The sequence below is a fragment of the Ranitomeya imitator genome, chromosome 9 (assembly GCF_032444005.1).
Source record: "Ranitomeya imitator isolate aRanImi1 chromosome 9, aRanImi1.pri, whole genome shotgun sequence".
NCBI classification, from domain to species: Eukaryota; Metazoa; Chordata; class Amphibia; order Anura; family Dendrobatidae; genus Ranitomeya; species Ranitomeya imitator.
In genome coordinates, this window is record NC_091290.1 from 104,102,255 (window position 1) to 104,122,622 (window position 20,368).

General features: G+C 44.0%; 1 protein-coding gene across 1 annotated transcript in view; it reads left to right on the top strand.

Moving 5' to 3' along the window:
• LOC138649779 (C-signal-like) overlaps positions 1–20,368 on the top strand; it is a 170,602-nt gene that overhangs the window by 62,207 nt on the left and 88,027 nt on the right. The window contains exon 4 of the mRNA XM_069740457.1: positions 16,977–17,164. Coding sequence (XP_069596558.1) covers positions 16,977–17,164 — 188 coding nt within the window. The remainder of the gene's footprint in view (positions 1–16,976; positions 17,165–20,368) is intronic.

The following is a 20,368-nucleotide window of genomic DNA, read 5'->3' on the forward strand; positions in this document are numbered from 1 at the left end:
AGAGAGGCCTCCCGAAGACGCTACTTGGGCAGATGCTCAGAAAAGGTGAGAGCAAAGCCCAATGTAGCGACCACCTGCTGGTGGTCAAGTACAAGGACAAGAGGGATGTCCTTCTCTTGACCACCATACACGGTGATGGCAGTGCCCTCAGCAGTGTACGGGGTACCTCAACACAGGTCTGCAAACCGGACTGTGTACTGGGGTACAACAAAAACATGGGGGGCGTTGATCTCTCCGATCAACTCCTCCAACCGTACAGTGCTTTGAGGAAGGCCAAGGTGTGGTACAAAAAGCTGTCCGTGTACATCGTACAAATGGCAATGCTCAACGCTTTCCTGCTGTCACGATGTGCACGACACACTGATACGTCGTACCTTCAGTTCCAGGAGGTAGTGGTTAAGGCCCTGATATTTGGCACGAGGGAAGGAACGGGCCCCAGTACTTCCGGAACTGAGGGTGCTCGTATCATACCAGGTCAGCATTTTCCGGGGGTGGTCCCGCCAACTGATAGAAAAAGTAAGCCGCAAAAAAGGTGCCGAGTGTGCTACAAAAGAGGAGTACGCAAGGACACCATCTATCAATGCGACACCTGCCCCGACAAACCTGGCCTGTGTATGAAGGACTGCTTCAAATTGTACCACACCTCCATGCACTACTAATTTACTTAACAGGAACCAGTAGATTAGTTCCAAAGAGGGGGCACATCTAAGTAAGATCTTGGGGGTCTAGGTTCCAAAATGATGTCACTTGTGGGTTTTTTTTACTGTTTAGGCACATCAGGGGCTCTGCAAACGGAACATGACGCCCTCAGAACTAGTCCATCAAAGTCTGCATTCCAAATCGTCACTGCTTCCCTTCTGAGTCCCGAAGTGCCCAAACAGTTTTTTCCCACATATGGGGTACTAGCGTACTCAGAACAAATTGGACAACAACTTTTGGGGTCCAATTTCTTCTGTTACCCTTGGGAAAATAAAAAATTGGGGGCTGAAAGATCATTTTTGTGGGGGAAAAAATAGAATTTTTTATTTTCACACCGGGCATCATAGACTTTAGTGAAGCACTTGGAGGTTCAAAATTCTCACGACACACCTAGATAAGTTCCTTAGGGGGTCAAGTTTCCAAAATGGGGTCACTTGTGGGGAGTTTCTACTGTTTAGGCACATCAGGGGCTCACCAAATGGCACATGATGCCTGCAGACAATTCCATCAAAGTCTGCATTCCAAAACGTCACTACTTCCCTTCCGAGCCCCGAAGTGTGCCCAAACAGTAGTTTTCTCCCACATATGGGGTACCAGCGTACTCAGGACAAATTCAACAACAACTTTTGGGGTCCAATTTCTCCTGTTACCCTTGGGAAAATAAAAAATTGGGGGCTGAAAGATCATTTTTGTGGGGGAAAAAATAGAATTTTTTATTTTCACACCGGGCATCATAGACTTTAGTGAAGCACTTGGAGGTTCAAAATTCTCACGACACACCTAGATAAGTTCCTTAGGGGGTCAAGTTTCCAAAATGGGGTCACTTGTGGGGAGTTTCTACTGTTTAGGCACATCAGGGGCTCACCAAATGGCACATGATGCCTGCAGACAATTCCATCAAAGTCTGCATTCCAAGACGTCACTACTTCCCTTCCGAGCCCCGAAGTGTGCCCAAACAGTAGTTTTCTCCCACATATGGGGTACCAGCATACTCAGGACAAATTCAACAACAACTTTTGGGGTCCAATTTCTCCTGTTACCCTTGGGAAAATAAAAAATTGGGGGCTGAAAGATCATTTTTGTGGGGGAAAAAATAGAATTTTTTATTTTCACACCGGGCATCATAGACTTTAGTGAAGCACTTGGGGGATAAAAGTGCTCACCACACACCTAGATAAGTTCCTTAGGGGGTCTAGTTTCCAAAATGGGGTCACTTGTGGGGGGTTTCCACTGTTTAGGCACATCAGTGGCTGTCCAAACGCGACATGGCGTCCGATCTCAATTCCAGCCAATTTTAGCTTGAAAATGTCAAACGGTGCTCCTTTCCTTCTGAGCCCTGCCATGCGCCCAAACAGTGGTTCCCCCCCACATATGGGGTATCAGCGTACTCAGGACAAATTGGACAACAACTTTTGGGGTCCAATTTCTCCTTTTACCTTTGAGAAAATAAAAAATTGGGGACTAAACCATCATGTTTGTGGAAAAAATAGGATTTTTTATTTTCACGCCCGGGCGTTATAAACTTTCGTGAAGCACTTGGGGGATAAAAGTGCTCACGACACAACTAGATAAGTTCCTTAGGGGGTCTAGTTTCCAAAATGGGGTCACTTGTGGGGGGTTTCCACTGTTTAGGCACATCAGGGGCTGTCCAAACGCGACATGGCGTCCGATCTCAATTCCAGCCAATTTTAGCTTGAAAATGTCAAACGGCGCTCCTTTCCTTCTGAGCCCTGCCATGCGCCCAAACAGTGGTTCCCCCCCACATATGGGGTATCAGCATACTCAAGACAAATTGGACAACAACTTTTGGGGTCCAATTTCTCCTTTTACCTTTGAGAAAATAAAAAATTGGGGACTAAACCATCATGTTTGTGGAAAAAATAGGATTTTTTATTTTCACGCCCGGGCGTTATAAACTTTCGTGAAGCACTTGGGGGATAAAAGTGCTCACGACACAACTAGATAAGTTCCTTAGGGGGTCTAGTTTCCAAAATGGGGTCACTTGTGGGGGGTTTCCACTGTTTAGGCACATCAGGGGCTGTCCAAACGCGACATGGCGTCCGATCTCAATTCCAGCCAATTTTAGCTTGAAAATGTCAAGCGGCGCTCCTTTCCTTCTGAGCCCTGCCATGCGCCCAAACAGTGGTTACCCCCCACATATGGGGTATCAGCGTACTCAGGACAAATTGGACAACAACTTTTGGGGTCCAATTTCTCCTTTTACCTTTGAGATAATAAAAAATTGGGGACTAAACCATCATGTTTGTGGAAAAAATAGGATTTTTTATTTTCACGCCCGGGCGTTATAAACTTTCGTGAAGCACTTGGGGGATAAAAGTGCTCACCACACACCTAGATAAGTTCCTTAGGGGGTCTAGTTTCCAAAATGGGGTCACTTGTGGGGGGTTTCCACTGTTTAGGCACATCAGGGGCTGTCCAAACGCGACATGGCGTGCGATCTCAATTCCAGACAATTTTAGCTTGAAAATGTCAAACGGTGCTCCTTTCCTTCTGAGCCCTGCCATGCGCCCAAACAGTGGTTCCCCCCCACATATGGGGTATCAGCGTACTCAGGACAAATTGGACAACAACTTTTGGGGTCCAATTTCTCCTTTTACCTTTGAGAAAATAAAAAATTGGGGACTAAACCATCATGTTTGTGGAAAAAATAGGATTTTTTATTTTCACGCCCGGGCGTTATAAACTTTCGTGAAGCACTTGGGGGATAAAAGTGCTCATGACACAACTAGATAAGTTCCTTAGGGGGTCTAGTTTCCAAAATGGGGTCACTTGTGGGGGGTTTCCACTGTTTAGGCACATCAGGGGCTCTCCAAACGCGACATGGCGTCCGATCTCAATTCCAGCCAATTTTAGCTTGAAAATGTCAAACGGCACTCCTTTCCTTCTAAGCCCTGCCATGCGCCCAAAAAGTGGTTCCCCCTCACATGTGGGGTATCAGCGTATTCAGGAGAAATTGGACAACAACTCTTGAGGTCCATTTTCTCTTTTTACCCTTGGGAAATTAAAAAAATTATTGCTGAAAGAACATTTTTGTGACTAAAAAGAAAAATGTTAATTTTTTCCTACCATGTTGCTTCTGCTGCTGTGAAACACCTGAAGGGTTAATAAACTTCTTGAATGTGGTTTTGAGCAGCTTGAGGGGTGCAGTTTTTAGAATGGTGTCACTTTTGGGTATTTTCTGCCATATAGACCCCTCAAAATGACTTCAAATGTGAGGTGGTCCCTAAAAAAAATGGTTTTGTAAATTTTGTTGTAAAAATGAGAAATTGCTGGTCAAATTTTAACCCTTGTAACTTCCTAGAAAAAAAAAATTTTGTTTCCAAAATTGTGCTGATGTAAAGTAGACATGTGGGTAATGTTATTTATTAACTATATTGTGTCACTTAACTCTCTGGTTTAACAGAATAAAAATTCAAAGTTGGAAAATTGCGAAATTTTCAAAATTTTCGCCAAATTTCTGTTTTTTTCACAAATAAACACAAGTTATATAGAAGAAATTTTACCACTATCATGAAGTACAATATGTTACAAGAAAACAATCTCAGAATCACTGGGATCCGTTGAAGCGTTCCAGAGTTATAACCTCATAAAAGGACAGTGGTCAGAATTGTAAAAATTGGCCCGGTCATTAACGTGCAAACCACCCTTGGGGGTAAAGGGGTTAAACAAAACAATTCAGATGCAGTTGAAGTTCACACTTTCAGCTTTCATTTGAGGGTATCCACATTAAAATTGGATGAAGGGTTTAGGAGTTTCAGCTCCTTAACATGTGCCACCCTGTTTTTAAAGGGACCAAAAGTAATTGGACAGATTCAATCATTTTAAATAAAATGTTAATTTTTAGTACTTGGTTGAAAACCCTTTGTTGGCAATGACTGCCTGAAGTCTGGAACTCTTGGACATCACCAGACGCTTTGTTTCCTCCTTTTTGATGCTCTGCCAGGCCTTCACTGCGGTGGTTTTCAGTTGCTGTTTGTTCGTGGGCCTTTGTGTCTGAAGTTTAGTCTTTTAACAAGTGAAATGCTGCTCAGTTGGGTTGAGATCAGGTGACTGACTTGGCCATTCAAGAATATTCCACTTCTTTGCTTTAATAAACTCCTGTGTTGCTTTGGCTTTATGTTTTGGGTCACTGTCCATCTGTAGTATGAAACGACGACCAATCAGTTTGGCTGCATTTGGCTGGATCTGAGCACACAGTATGGCGGCTCTGAATACCTCAGAATTCATTCGGCTGCTTCTGTCCTGTGTCACATCATCAATAAACACTAGTGACCCGGTGCCACTGGCAGCCATGCATGCCCAAGCCATCACACTGCCTCCACCGTGTTTTACAGATGATGTGGTATGCTTTGGATCATGAGCTGTACCACGCCTTCGCCATACTTTTCTCTTTCCATCATTCTGGTAGAGGTTGATCCTGGTTTCATCTGTCCAAAGAATGTTCTTCCAGAACTGTGCTGGCTTTTTTAGATTTTTTTTAGCAAAGTCCAGTCTAGCCTTTTTATTCTTGATGCTTATGAGTGGCTCGCACCGTGCAGTGAACCCTCTGTATTTACTTTCATGCAGTCTTCTCTTTATGGTAGATTTGGATTTTGATACACCGACCTCCTGGAGAGTGTTGCTCACTTGGTTGGCTGTTGTGAAGGGGTTTCTCTTCACCATGGAGATTATTCTGCGATCATCCACCACTGTTGTCTTCCGTGGGCGCCCAGGTCCCAGGTCTTTTTGCATTGATGAGTTCACCAGTGCTTTCTTTCTTTCTCAGGATGTACCAAACTGTAGATTTTGGCACTCCTAATATTGTAGCAATTTCTTGGATTGTTTTTTTCTGTTTTCGCAGCTTAAGGATAGCTTCAGAGAGACCTGTAGCGGGATTGCAAATGGTAAGTTTCTTGCATGCATCGCAGAACCACAACCTCACACTACACCCAACACATAAAAACCAAAGATCATTACAGAAATAACACTGCACACAAAACATACAAACTGTTCATTACAGACATCACACAACATACAACACACACAAACTGAATATTATAGACATCACAGTGCACACAACACATAAAATCCCAACATACAAGCACATAATTTTTTTTTCTTATAGTCTTCTGATTCTGGTGCTCGATCCAGAGGTCCTCAGAGCGGCTCCCAGGTTCGTCGGCGTGAGAGTGCGGGCGGCCGTCATCGTGTAAGCATCTTTTTCTTTTTTTTTTTTTTTTTATTTGAACTTAATGTTGTTTTGAATTTAATTTTTTTATTTTCTTCTTTTTTAACATGCTTCACAGCATTCTCCTGACTCAGACGGTGAGGAGGCCGGGCTAAATATCGACCTCCTTATTGATCTGATCAAAGAGAGGGAGCCGCCGTGGAACATGGGTAAGGCCGGCCTCACACTCAGCGTATAAAAATTCAGTCCGTTATTTACGGCTGTAATACGCAGAAAAGTCCCCAAAATAGTGATCCGTATGTCATCCGTAGGCAGGGTGTGTCAGCGTATTTTGCGCATGTCATCCTCCGTATGTAATCCGTATGGCATCCGTACAGCGAGATTTTCTCGCAGGCTGGCAAAACGGACATACGGACATACAATGGATCCATGGGCTCAAATAATCATAAAAACATATATACTGTCATATATATATATATATATATATAAATATATATATATATATATATAATTGATACACATATATATAATAATATATCATATAACGCTAGATAGCTTAAAAGCCGGTAATTCAATTGAAGGCTTTTCCTATCTCCTTCTCAAACCCGACATGATATGAGAAATGGTTTACATACAGTCCTCATGTGAACTCGAGCCTGGGAAAATATTCTGAAAAATTCCCAGGCTCGAGTTCATATGAGGACATCCAGCAGAGGGCGCATCACCGCAACTCGAGGTAACTACAGGTCATTCACCTACATTCCATTCATTCGCGGGGTTTTTACAAGCAGGGGCGGCTGCATTGGCAGGCTTCTGCTTATAAAATTAGTTAACCCTCTCAGATGGATTTACAGCGTGGGACTTGACTGATCGTCGGAAGGTATGGAATATTGTTGTTTGGTTTTTTTACATTTGTTCCAGGCGACAAGGGTCTTCAGGTGGATTACCAGTATACTAAAATTTTACAACAACCTGTGTATTTATTTCATTAAAATACTTTGTACTAATGTGTGTTTTTTTAACCATTTCATACTATTGGATTGATAATGGATAGGTGTCATAATTGACGCCTCTCCATTATTAATCTGGCTTAATGTCACCTTACAATAACAAGGTGACATTAACCCTTCATTACCCCATATCCCACTGCTACACGGGAATGGGAAGAGAGTGGCCAAGTGCCAGAATAGGCGCATCTTCCAGATGTGCCTTTTCTGGGGTGGCTGGGGGCAGATGTTTTTAGCCAGGGGGGGCAATAACCATGGACTCTCTCCAGGCTATTAATATCTGCCCTCAGTCACTGGCTTTACCATTCTGGCAGAGAAAATTGCGCGGAGCCCACACAATTTTTTTCTGCGATTTAACCCTTTAATTTAATAGCTAGAGCGTCCAAATTTTGCACATACACACTACTAACATTAGTAGTGTGGAATATGCAAAAAAAATGGATATGACATGGATTACTGTATGTAAACCATGTCTCATATCATGTCGGGTTTGAGAAGGAGATAGGAAAAGCCGGCAATTGAATTACCGGCTTTTAAGCTATCTAACACTGTATGAAATATTAATATATATACAAATATGTGTCTCACTGACATATATATATAGATATATATATATATATACCCCTATACTATGTGTAGACATTTATCTTAGCTATTCTATTCTAACCTGTCAGTGTGATTTTACTGTACACCGCACTGAATTGCCAGCTTTTCTAGAGAACACCGCTGTGTATTTCTCGCAAGTTACACTGTTGGTCCATGCGTAATCCATATTTTTCTCGCCCCCGTAGACTTTCATTGGCGTATTTTTTGCGCAATACGGTGACAAACGCAGCATGCTGCAATTTTCTACGGCCGTAGAAGACCGTATAATATGGATCAGTAAAATACGGCAGATAGGAGCTGGGCCATAGAGAATCATTGTACCGTATGCAATCCGTATTTTCTGCACCTCTCATACGTCCGTAAAACTCGCTAGTGTGAGGCCGGCCTGACCGCCGCCACGCTGATGTAATTGTGACCCGTCGGCTCTGGGAGCAAGTCTGCCAACAGCTTGTAGACAACTAGGAGGACCTCGATGTTTGAGCCCAGAATCAAGCACGTAAGTATACACAGTTCAGTTATGTTGCTGGATTTAAAGTGCTGCAGATTAACCAATTTGTGCTTTCACTTTTTTTTCAGGCTAGAGGATTGTCAAGCGGTGGCAGTCGATCAGGGATCACTTCAAGAAGGAGTTCAACAAAGAGATGTGGGCCCCCAGTGGATCTGGAGGATGCAGGAGCAGATATAAATATGCTCAAGCCCTGTCGTTCCCCAGGTCAACGATGGTGAGCCGAAGTAAATATTACCCACCACATTTAATAACCAATGTTTACATGTTTAACCCTTTTTTACTGTTTCAGCCAGGGCCATGCAATATCAATATATTAATTATATATATTTTTTCGTTGTTCCACAGCACCGTCGGCAGCACTCGCGAGCTTGCAGCAGAGTTGAACACTTCTGGGGCGATCCCTCAGGAGTCCGCCACTGTGGGACACTTCGACAGACCCGAACCCTCTGCACCTTCCCAGTCTTCCCTCACATCTGATCCCTCGGTCCCATCCACCAGCGCTGGAGTATCCTGGCCACCTGCGTAGCATGAATCTGCTGGTGAGGATATAGTTTTTCCTTTACCCCACCCCTCTGATGCTGCCACCTCTAGTACACATGTGGCTTTGGGGCGGCAGCGCCAGAGGGGTCAGGTACAGAGCTATGCGCCTGAGTTCTTGCACCTGAATGCATCCTTCCAGAACTGTCTGAAACTTTTGTTGGAGCAAATGGCCGCAGGCTTCAATTTGATAAATAAAAGCATTCTTAAGCTGCATACACTTCTACGACGGATGCATTCAGATGCAAGTCAATCACCAAACTACACTTTTTTCCGGTCGGTACTCGAGCGCATGGATAAGCTATCTCCTGATCAGCAGATGCAAGTAATGCAATCGTGCCAGTCTGCTCTAGCGCTTGTTACCTCCCAAGCCACCACATCTGCCCCCCTCCTGCACCTGCCCCCCTCCAGCCACTGTCCCTCCCTCCAGCCACTACCAGCATCCTGCCCCTGCCCCGTACAAGCATCCTGCCCCTGCCCCGTATCAGCATACTGCCCCGTACCATCATCCTTCCCCTGCCCCATCCCAGCATCCTGCCCCTGCCCCGTACGAATATCCCACCCCATACCACTTTCCACCAACATCCGAGCCTCCTCTCCCTACCTGCTACCACCAGTCTCCTTCACCATTCATGTCACTATCCCAACCCTCTTCTCCACCCATCACCTCTTCTGCCTCCCAATTCATCCACTGCACCCCTCCAACCTTCCAAATACAACTCCCAGTTTCATGTCCACCCGTTCTCTTTCTTTCTCCACCCCTTCACCACTACCTACTGATCCTTCACCACCACCACCCCATTCCTCTCTCCACACTCCCTCTGTCGAAGTGTCCCAATCTGATAGCCCCTCCAGCAATATCTCCACCCCGAACTATGGGAACCCTATGTTATTTTTGTTTAAAAAATTGTGTTTAGTAAAACTGTTTTGTTTTTTAAAAAAATTGTTTTTTATTTATAAGGTATGGATAAATACGTTGGCTAAAGCAAGTTTTAATAATAATAATGTGGTTATAGGTTTAATACTTTGGGTACAACCAAAACAGGTACACAACTTGGGTAAAATAAGGTAATACTAAGGGTTACAAGGTCCAAGACAAATTGTTCAAACTCTCTCATCCTGCCATTCTACTCTTCCTTCAGGTGAAATAAAGTATTCTGAGAATTTGTCCCTCATTTGGGAAACTGACACAGAACTTCTATACGTAATGTTGTGATAATCAGCCAAGTTGGTTTCTTCTGAGTGGTCTTCAATGGAAATATGTTCCTTGCATATCACATAATTGTGCAGGACAACACATTCTTTCACCATCTCGTCAACAGTGTCAGTCTTCAAGTTTATAGCTGTCAATAGAACTCACCAATTGGCGGTCAAAATCCCAAAAGCGCACTCCACTCTGCGTGCTCGTGTGAGGCGGAAATTAAAAATTATTTTAGTCTGCGTTAATCCACCACTGGAGTAGGGTTTCAGCAGGTGTTCCGACCAGGATGAGATACAATAAAAATTGCTTACCGAAGAGTGACCATCAGACGCTCCGCCGGTGAAATGGAGAATCAGCAATACGTCGTATCACTCCTTCAGATGAGATGTCCAATTCGGTCCACCAATAGATCGAAGTTCTCCGCTTTCATCCGCACGTAGCTGAAAAATTTCTCTGGGTCTCCTCGTAGCTCCATGTTCAGTGTAGAAAACACCCCTCATGTCATTCTCTGTGCCGTGATGGGGTGGATCCACAAACGCCGTCGGCGCAGACGCAGAATGCGTTGTCTCTCTCGCTCCTTCTCCAGCACAATTGTTTTCAAGCAATTCGACAACACAGTGAAATCCACGTTGATCTTCAGAATATTCGCAATAACGACATCCATCTTGCTCAAAACACTTGCTCCTCTACAACCTGTCACAGATGGGCTGTAGGAACACGGTATATATAGTTTTCAGGGGGCCAATCACAATTTGGAGCCTCCCAGGGGCGTTTTTAAAAAAACGTCAAAAACCAGATATAAAAACGGAAGAAACGGATGCAAACCTGATGCAACGGATCTGGTTTTCTGCCGTTCCATCATGTTTTCACATTTTACGCCAGATCCGGCTCTGCGGCTCGACGCCGGAATTGGCATGGCGCCAAAAGCCTGATGTGTGAAAGTAGCCTTATGAAAACTAACTACGTGTATACAATTGATTGTGAAATATGTTCTATCAGATGGATACTGGCAACATACATAATAATGGTCCCACATGATAGTTATCATGGTATGGCAATTATCATATTTAAACTGGCCCCGCAATGTTATAAATAGTGAGGAATTAGTTGATAAATGTGTGTATTGAAATCTTTGCTTTATATATACACAATAGAATAAAAATGAAATTATAAATTTGGGCATACAATGTTACTGTATGTCTCTTTAAATAACATGTCACGGATGATTGATAAGAATGACACACAGTCTTAAAAATCTGTGGCCAACTCAGAGATTAGTTTCCATCTTTATAATAAGTGATATCTATGATTCAATTCCTATATGGTTTCTTGTGGTTGGCCGGTGCACTTGTCAGTCATGACAGGGTGTATAAATATACGGTCTGTACAGCCAACCCTGCCCTTAGAAAAAGCCGTTATACTGGCGAAACGCGCGTCGAGACACATGTCCTATAGGTAGCAATGATGTGAGGCAGTCAGGACAGTACTATACACAAGGCAGAGAGTAATAATTGAGTGACATCGTAGCCCGCCCGACAGTGAATTGTACCACGTTACAGTGGTGATCTCACGCAGCATTCAACATGTGTCCAATCCTGCTGACATCACCCTCTGTGTGCTGTCATGCACGGAGAGTGATTGTGCCCAAAATTCTGAGTGTTATATACTTACCACATTGCTGCAGGATCATATACCAACTGCGGCTCTCGGGCACTGATAATTCCTTGTGACAGTACTCCACATGCGGTGCTTCATGTTATGTTTGCTAATGACAGGTGTTATGAAGGCAATCCAGAAACACAGTGTGCTTAGCGATCAGAGCGCAGACAGTGATCTGACAAATACCCAAAAATACAAGAACGAGCTCTGAGACGTGGAAACTCTGTAGACTGCACACCTGATCCTATCCTAAACACAACTAAAAGCGGCTGTGGATTGCGCCTAACAACTACCTAGGCAACTCGGCACAGCCTAAGAAACTAGCTAGCCTGAAGATAGAAAAATAGGCCTGACTTGCCCCAGAGAAATTCCCCAAAGGAAAAGGCAGCCCCCCACATATAATGACTGTGAGTAAGATGAAAAGACAAAACGTAGGGATGAAATAGATTCAGCAAAGTGGGGCCCGATATTCTAGGACAGAGTGAGGACAGTAAAGCGAACTTTGCAGTCTACAAAAAACCCTAAAGCAAAACCACGCAAAGGGGGCAAAAAAAAACCACCGTGCCGAACTAACGGCACGGCGGTACACCCTTTGCGTCTCAGAGCTTCCAGCAAAACAAAAGACAAGCTGGACAGAAAAAAAGCAACAAAAAAACAAAAAGCACTTAGCTATACAGAGCAGCAGGTCACAGGAACAATCAGGAGAAGCTCAGATCCAACACTGAAACATTGACAAGGAGCAAGGATAGCAGCATCAGGCGGAGTTAAGTAATGAAGCAGTTAACGAGCTCACCAGAACACCTGAGGGAGGAAGCTCAGAAGCTGCAGTACCACTTGTGACCACAGGAGTGAATTCAGCCACAGAATTCACAACAGCTTCGCAAGGGGAGAGATCATGTCAGGAACTCTGAACGGCAGACATCTATCGTACCGCAGGAGATTAGCTTTTAGGCCGGGGTCACACTTGCAAGTTCAATGCGGGAAACTCTCGCGAGTCTCTCTCATCAAGTCCCGGCACTGCCACCAACACTCGGGACCGGAGCGTGTGGCTCTATAGAAATACATGCAGCTGCAAACTCTGGTCCTGAGTGCCAGTGGCAGTGCCGGGACCTGATGCGAGACACTCGCACGAGTTTCTTATATTGAACTCGCAAGTGTGACCCCGGCCTTATGGCTCATACTCATTTGCAATAAAAACGGACGAGTGCAATCCGTGAAAAAAATCGGATTGCACTCTGACCAATGTTATGCAATGGGTTACATCTCATCTGCAATTTTTTTTCTCAGCTGAAATCAGACTGAGATAAAAATCGCAGCATGCTGTGTATTGCTGCGTATCTCGGACGAGACTCACCAATGCAAGTCAAGGGATGTGATAAAAAACACACAGCACTGGCACCATGTGAGTGCTGTCCATTTTTTATGCACCAGTGTCCTTCGAAAAGCCAGTAATTCATGTGCAATGTACAGTAAAATCACACAGGTTACAATAGAGCACATGGAATACAAATATACACATAAAATACACATATATATATACACACACATGTCAGTAAAACACACACATTACATATATATCTACTATATAATTGTCTAAGGGTAACTTCTGTCTTTCTGTCTGTCTGTCCTGTCTGTCACGGATATTCATTGGTCGCGGCCTCTGTCTGTCATGGAATCCAAGTCGCTGATTGGTCGCGGCAAAACAGCCACGACCAATCAGCGTCGGGCACAGTCCGGAAGAAAATGGCCGCTGCTTCCTCCCCGCAGTCAGTGCCCGGCGCCCGCATACTCCCCTCCAGTCAGCGCTCACACAGGGTTAATGGCAGCGTTGACCGCGGTGTAAGGCACTCGGCTAACGCTGCTGTTAACCCTGTGTGACCAACTTTTTACTATTCATGCTGCCTATGCAGATTTAGATTTAGATTCACACAGCATGCATTTTGTAGCACTGGGCAGCCCGCCTGTATGTGCGTTACTAATAGGCTGTTAGGCTACGTTCACATTTGCGTTGTGCGGTGCTGCGTCAGAGACGCAACGCACAACGCAAACCAAACCACATGCAAAACGCATTGTTTTGTGGCGCATGCGTCCTTTTTTGGCATGATTTTGGACGCAAAAAAAATGCAACTTGTTGCGTCCTCTGCGCTCTGACGCGTGCGCCAAAAAAGATGCATGCGTCACAAAACGCAATGCAACGCATGTCCCTACGCCCCCATGTTAAATATAGGGGCGCATGACGCATGCATCGCCGCGGCTGCACCCGACGCAGCCCGGCAGAACACAAATGTGAACGTAGCCTAAGCCAGATACTCTGCATTGCTTACACTGGATTGAAAGTGGTTGTTTCATCGGTATCGTTGCACCTGTGTTCCTGCCATCATTAATCGGGTCCGCTGCACCCTGCCAGTGCATTTGTTTTGGACGCTTTTTTCTCTGTGACTTTCTTCAAATTTTTGGAGGCTTGTTCATTTTTAGAAGAGTCAGCCTGTCTGCATTTCCTATTGACAGGCATGTGTGCCTATCCGTTATGATTGCACCTGCCGTACTAAAAACCAGCTCAGACAACACACTCTGGGCAGGGCATTGCAGCACCTCCAAGGCGTACAAGGAGAGGTCGGGCAAAGTGTGCAGCTTGGACAACCAATAGTTAAAGGGCACTGAAGAATCAGGAAGGACGCTGGTATGGTCACTTAAGTAGTCCTTCACCATCCTGGTCAGCTTCTCCTTCCTCGTCATAGTTACACCCACAGATAGCACTTGCTGATGTGATGGTCTCATGAAAATGGCTCAATTGGTGGACATTTCCACACCCCCCTTGAATTGCACCTGATGTTTGTGGCCCTCCACTGTAATCCTTGTGGGCGAAAAGAGCCGGTGCCTCTGCCACCAGTGTTGTCTGAGGGTAATCTTTTGAGCAAGTCTTCCGCCAAGGATCTCTGGCTTGCATGCACCGACATTAAAGAAGCAAATTTCTACTTGTAACGTGGGTCAAGAAAGGTGCACAGCCAGTATTTCAACGTGGACAAAATGTCTTTGACGCAAGGTCCTTGAGAAAGGCATTTGGACATGAACTCTGCTATGTGTGGCAGACTATAAAGAGTCAAACATTCGGTGTCCTCACCAAGAACAACACTAACCATCCTCTCCTCGTGATGCATAGCCTCCTCCTCCTTTTCAGGCCATCCATGCTGGACAGGGATGAAGCTGGAATTGGGAGTCCCTTCTGTATGGAAGAGAAAAAAATCCTGTTCCTCATCATCACCTAATGTGGCCTGAGAATAATGTGTGAGGTTGGGCTGTGTGGTATCAGCCACTGTACAGTCTTGCTCCATAGTCACGTGCTCGGCATTCAAAGCTTCCTCTTTCAGATTCTGTAGTGAATGTTTTATTAGTCAGAGCAGTGGGATGGTTACACTCATAATAGCGTCATCAGCGCTCACCATCTTGGTGCAGTACTCAAAGTTTTGAAGAACCTCACATAGGTCAGCGATCCACACCTACTCGGCATTTGTTATGTGTAGGGGCTGAGTGTTACTCTGATGGGCATTGTTAAGCTGGAATTCAGAGACTGCCCTCTGCTGCTCACTAAGCCTTGCCAACATATGGAAGGTCAAATTCCAGCATGTCGGCAGGTCACAAATCAGTCGGTGACAAGGCAAATTAAAGCGCTGCTGCAGCAAAGCTAGACCAGCGAAAGCCTAAGATGACTTTCGGATATGTGCTCTGACACAGCTGACCTTTGCAAGTAGGTTAGGCAATGCAGGGTATGTTTTTAAAAACTGCTGTACAAGCAAGTTCAGCACGTGGGCCATACATGGAACGTGTACCAGCTTGACAAGCTTTAAAGCTGCCACCAAGTTATGCCCATTATCGCACATCACATTTCCTGAAGCCTCTGGGAAACAAGTTGTGTGCATATTCCTTTAGGCTACAGGCAAACATTCATATGATAGAGGGCGAGTGCCGCCACTCCATACTGTCCCTAGATGCTGTCAGAAGGTGTTCCACAGTGTGGAGTGGCGATACCTTTGGGAATTGATGAATGGGTTTCAGTTTGGTGCTATATTCAAGAGATGGATTAAATTATTATAACTGAAACAAAAAATTGCCTAAATAAAATATATATATATTTTTTTAAGTCATCAGATTGTTCCTGTATGGCCTAGAGCTTCGACTTCAAGCTTTTATCTAAGCAAAGAACAAACATAATAGATTTACAGTCCCATTACTATTAGGAAAGCGTGATTCACATGTCGCTTCTTGCCTGTGAAATCCGAGGACTGCCGAGTGCTACGGCCCTGTGGTATACAGATCTGTGTCCTATCCTTCTGATGACAGTATAATATATTGTCATGTGATAGACCATATAGGAGCAACTTCCTTCTGTATGTTTTAATATTAGGAAAAGTTTATCATCTGTGTTTGTTGGACTCTGAATTAAAAGCTCAGGTCTTATGTATATTGGTAGAGAAGGGGTTGTTTGGTACTATAATATTCATGGCTTATCCTTAGGATAGGTCATCAATACCAGATCAGTTAGGGTGTGACACTCGGCACCGCCACCAGTCAGTTGTTCTCGTTGCTGGCAATGGCTGGATGTTCCTCCGGGACAGCCCAGCTCCATCCACCGCATAGTGGCTGCAGTGGGGTACTGCAAATTCCCTTGCTGAGGTCACTGGGAACAGCTGATCGTCGGGGGTGTCTCGTCATGTGACAAGGCTCGTTAAAGGGTTGACACTGACTGTTAGGATTGCTACTTCCAATAGGTGGCACTAGAGTTCTAGTTCTCTTCCTCTCTGAAGAGACAATTTGCATATTTCCTAAAGGAGCATTGCTGCTTAAAAGTCTCCTCATCTCTGCATACTTGACATGTCACTCTCCGCAAGGAGAAATGATACCCCTTAAACTCGAATAGGGAGTGATAAGTAGATAAAACAAAACAATAATATATGGTAAAATGAAAGAACAGTGTCACATACACAATGAGGTTCTCAAAACTACAGGAAGGATGCACAAAAAGACACCAGTATACGAGCACAAAAGAATGTTCAGCAACAACTTCATCTGAAAGCAGATAATATGATAGACATTATTGATGGCATACATGTGTAATAAACAGGTATACATACAGGAATAAAGCACACATGTTCCCAAACAGTATATTGCAAGCAGTATATTTGTCATTAAAGTCCCAGAATATTTAGCCCACTACCTGAATAATAGTAAAAGGATAAAACCTTAGGTGTGAGAGAAGTGGTATTCCTAACAGGTCAGGAAAGTAGTAAGGGTAAATAATTGGAGCATTTACCCATAAAACATGTATCAATATGAGCACCTCCTGCGCCCCCACAGGCGTTTTGCATGAGCTACCTCAGGGGGTAATGGCTAATGTGTAGAAATTAATGTGGGATACCTTCCGTATTCTCTGCTACCTTCTTGGGCTCAAAGACAAATCTTTACCAGGAAGCTGCACTTTTCCCATATGGCAAGATATTATTTTCGGTGTTGTAATACTTTATCTCTCCGTTGTAACAGATTTCCTAACCCACTTCTGCCTATGTTGTTCTGTAGACACCAGCGACCCTGCAAGTGTCAATGCCGCGGTAAAAGAAGTAGAGAAACATTTGCATGGACAACACCTTGATCTGCTGATCAACAACGCCGGGGTTCTAACAAACAACCACCTGGAGTCACAGACCCCTGAGGATATGATGCGCACCTACACCATAAATGTGGTGGGCCCTATGCTGGTCACCCAGGTATAGTTCATGTCTATACTATGTAGTTGGATACACTATCTATTATCTAAAATGTAGTAGCTGCACCCCGGGTCTCGTATCTAAGAAGTCATGAAATCCCCCAAGTTATAAGGCTAAGTAATTTTATTCCTTTACAACATTTGTTCCAGGTGCAGTAGTGGCTAGGGTTGAGGGACTTTTATTTTTATAGGGTCGAGTCGGGTTTCACGAAACTCGACTTTCTCAAAAGTCGGGTCGAGTGAAATCGGCCGATCCTATAGAAAAGTCGGGGTCGGGGTCGGCCGAAACACGAAACCCAATGCAGTGCAATGGGATACTAATGGTTCCCAGGGTCTGAAGGAGAGGAAACTCTCCTTCAGGCCCTGGGATCCATATTAATGTGTAAAATAAAGAATAAAAATAAAAAATAGGGATATACTCACCCTCGGACGCACCCTGGTTCTAGCCGGCAGCCTTCCTTCCTAAGAATGAGCAAGTGAAGGACCTTCGATGACGTCGCGGCTTGTGATTGGTCGTGTGACCGCTCATGTGACCGCTCACGTGACCAATCACAAGCCGCGACGTCACCACAGGTCCTTCACTCGCTCATTCTTAGGAGGGGAGACTGCCGGTTAGAACCAGGGCGCATCCGAGGGTGAGTATATCAATATTTTTTATTTTTATTCTTTAAAATAGGGATATACTCACCCTCGGACGCACCCTGGTTCTAACCAGCAGCCTTCCTTCCTAAGAATTAGCAAGTGAAGGACCTTCGATGACGTCGCGGCTTGTGATTGGTCGCGTGACCGCTCACGCGACCAATCACAAGCCGCGACGTCACCGCAGGTCCTTCACTCGCTCATTCTTAGGAGGGGAGACTGCCGGTTAGAACCAGGGCGCGTCCGAGGGTGAGTATATCAATTTTTTTTTTTTTATTCTTTATTTTACACATAAATATGGATCCCGATACCGATTCCCGATATCGCAAAAATATCGGAACTCGGTATCGGAATTCCGATACCCGATAAGAAGATCGCCGACCTCATGGCCGACCCCACACAGGGATCGGGTCGGGTTTCATGAAACCCGACTTTGCCAAAAGTCGGCGACTTCTGAAAATGACCGATCCGTTTTGCTAAACCCTAGTAGTGGCAACTGGGGGTCTAATAAAGACCCCTATATCTGTCATTTTAGCACTCCTGTTAAACCATGCTAAAGGACAATTCAATGCAATATTTTATGAGTAACATCTATTAAAGGGGTTGTCCAGGCTTGGGACAAAAGTCTGCAGTCACTTTTTGGGTCCGGAGACTGCCGAATCATGTGTGGTGCGTACGCTGCGACGATAACCCGGTATTCCTGATGCGTGCAGGCGGTCATGTGAACACATGTAGGCGATTTGCACACTTGTGGTTAGGTGCCAACTAGACCAGTTCGGCTTCTGTCAAGAGAAATTAATTGAGAGAAGCTGGAGAAGACTAGATGGCATGTGACCACAAGCACTCGCACCAATAATACTGGGGAATTGTGAAAGCAAGTGCATCAAATATCAATCGATTCAGAACTCTACAATCACATCGAGTGACTGCACACTTTTGTGCCAAGCCTGAACCTCTTTAAAATATGACATATTTCACAACAGTAAAAAAAAATAAGTGTAAGACTATAGCAACATTTTTAAAGTTAGTGAATCATATAACACTACAGCAGCAGCAAGCAAAATGTTTAGGTAGGCATAGAAAAATTATGCAAACTAGGAATTATTTAAAAAATCAAAGTGTTAATCGTTTATTTTTATCGAAAAAATTTAAAGTGAATGAGCAATAAATCTAAATCATGTTAATATTTGATGTGACCACCCTTTTTCTTTAAAACAACATTAATTCTTCCTGGTACACTAGCACCAAGTCAGAGTTTTTATAGGATTTTAGTCAGATGCGCAAGTAATCAATTTTACCAAACGAGGTAATTTACCACCCCTGGTAAGAAATAAGATGCATGGATTGTAAGAAGTACCACCATTTTATTAAAAAAAGTTTTTTTTCCTATTTTTCTTCTCAAAATTTGGGGTGCGTCTTATAAACCGCAAAATATGGTATATAGAACTGTGTACTTACAATTGCTCATTTTGCCTTTCTACCCAGTTAATTATTCTTTTTCTGCTCTATGAAGAAGCAGGAAGTCTCTTGTCCTCGCATTTATCATCCCCCTCTTCATCTCCTGACCCCGCTGCTCCCCCATACCAGGGACTTTTGCAGTGACTTATGACACATACAGGAAAAATTGACTGCCTTTATCTACTGCACATAGAGCTTATAAGGATTCAGCCAGTCAGTTATTAATCACGTGATGTCATAGACCTAATGAAAAAGTGAAGGATTAGCTGGGTAGAAGGGTAAAATTAGCAATTGTAAGTACAGAGTGCTAAATAATATGATGACTGCAAGATAGAGGATAAAAATTTTGATGGACGGGCTTCATTAATTGAAACAGAAACAACCATGTAGGAGGCTTAAAAATGAGTGAGGAACAGCCAAAATCTGCTATAAAGGTGAAGTTGTGAAAGATAGCTTCATGTAATACAGTGGGGAAAATAAGTATTGGACACACTGTTGATTTTGAAAGCTTTCCCAACTACAAAGAATGCAGAAGATTGTAATTTTTAGCGTAGGTACACTTCACCTGTGAGAGACAGAATCTTTAAAAAAAATCTAAGATTTTATATTGTACGATGTTCACATAATGCAATTTATTGCATGAAAGAAGTGTTTGATTCAATAGAAAAACAGAACTTAATATTTGGTACAGGACCCTTTGTGCAGCACCCCAGAGTCCTGCTCGTTGCAGTAATGTTATTCTTCCACCAGGGGGAGTGATGTTACGTCTGAAGGCAATGAAGGAGATCTTCTGTCCAGGTATCACAACCACAATACACACTTCACACTCCAGGCCACCAGGAGGAGCCATGCTTCTATCTATTAGGGCACACCTTACAATTAGGTAAAACTGGTAGTCTGGACAGCGTCAGCTCCTAAAAATCACTAAAACTGACAAATCTCCGGGCCCGGATGGGATACACCCCCGAGTACTGCAGGAATTAAGTACAGTCATTGATAGACCATTATTTTTAATCTTTAAAGACTCCATAATAATAGGGTCTGTACCACAGGACTGGCATATAGCAAATGTGGTGCCAATATTCAAAAAGGGGACAAAAACTGAACT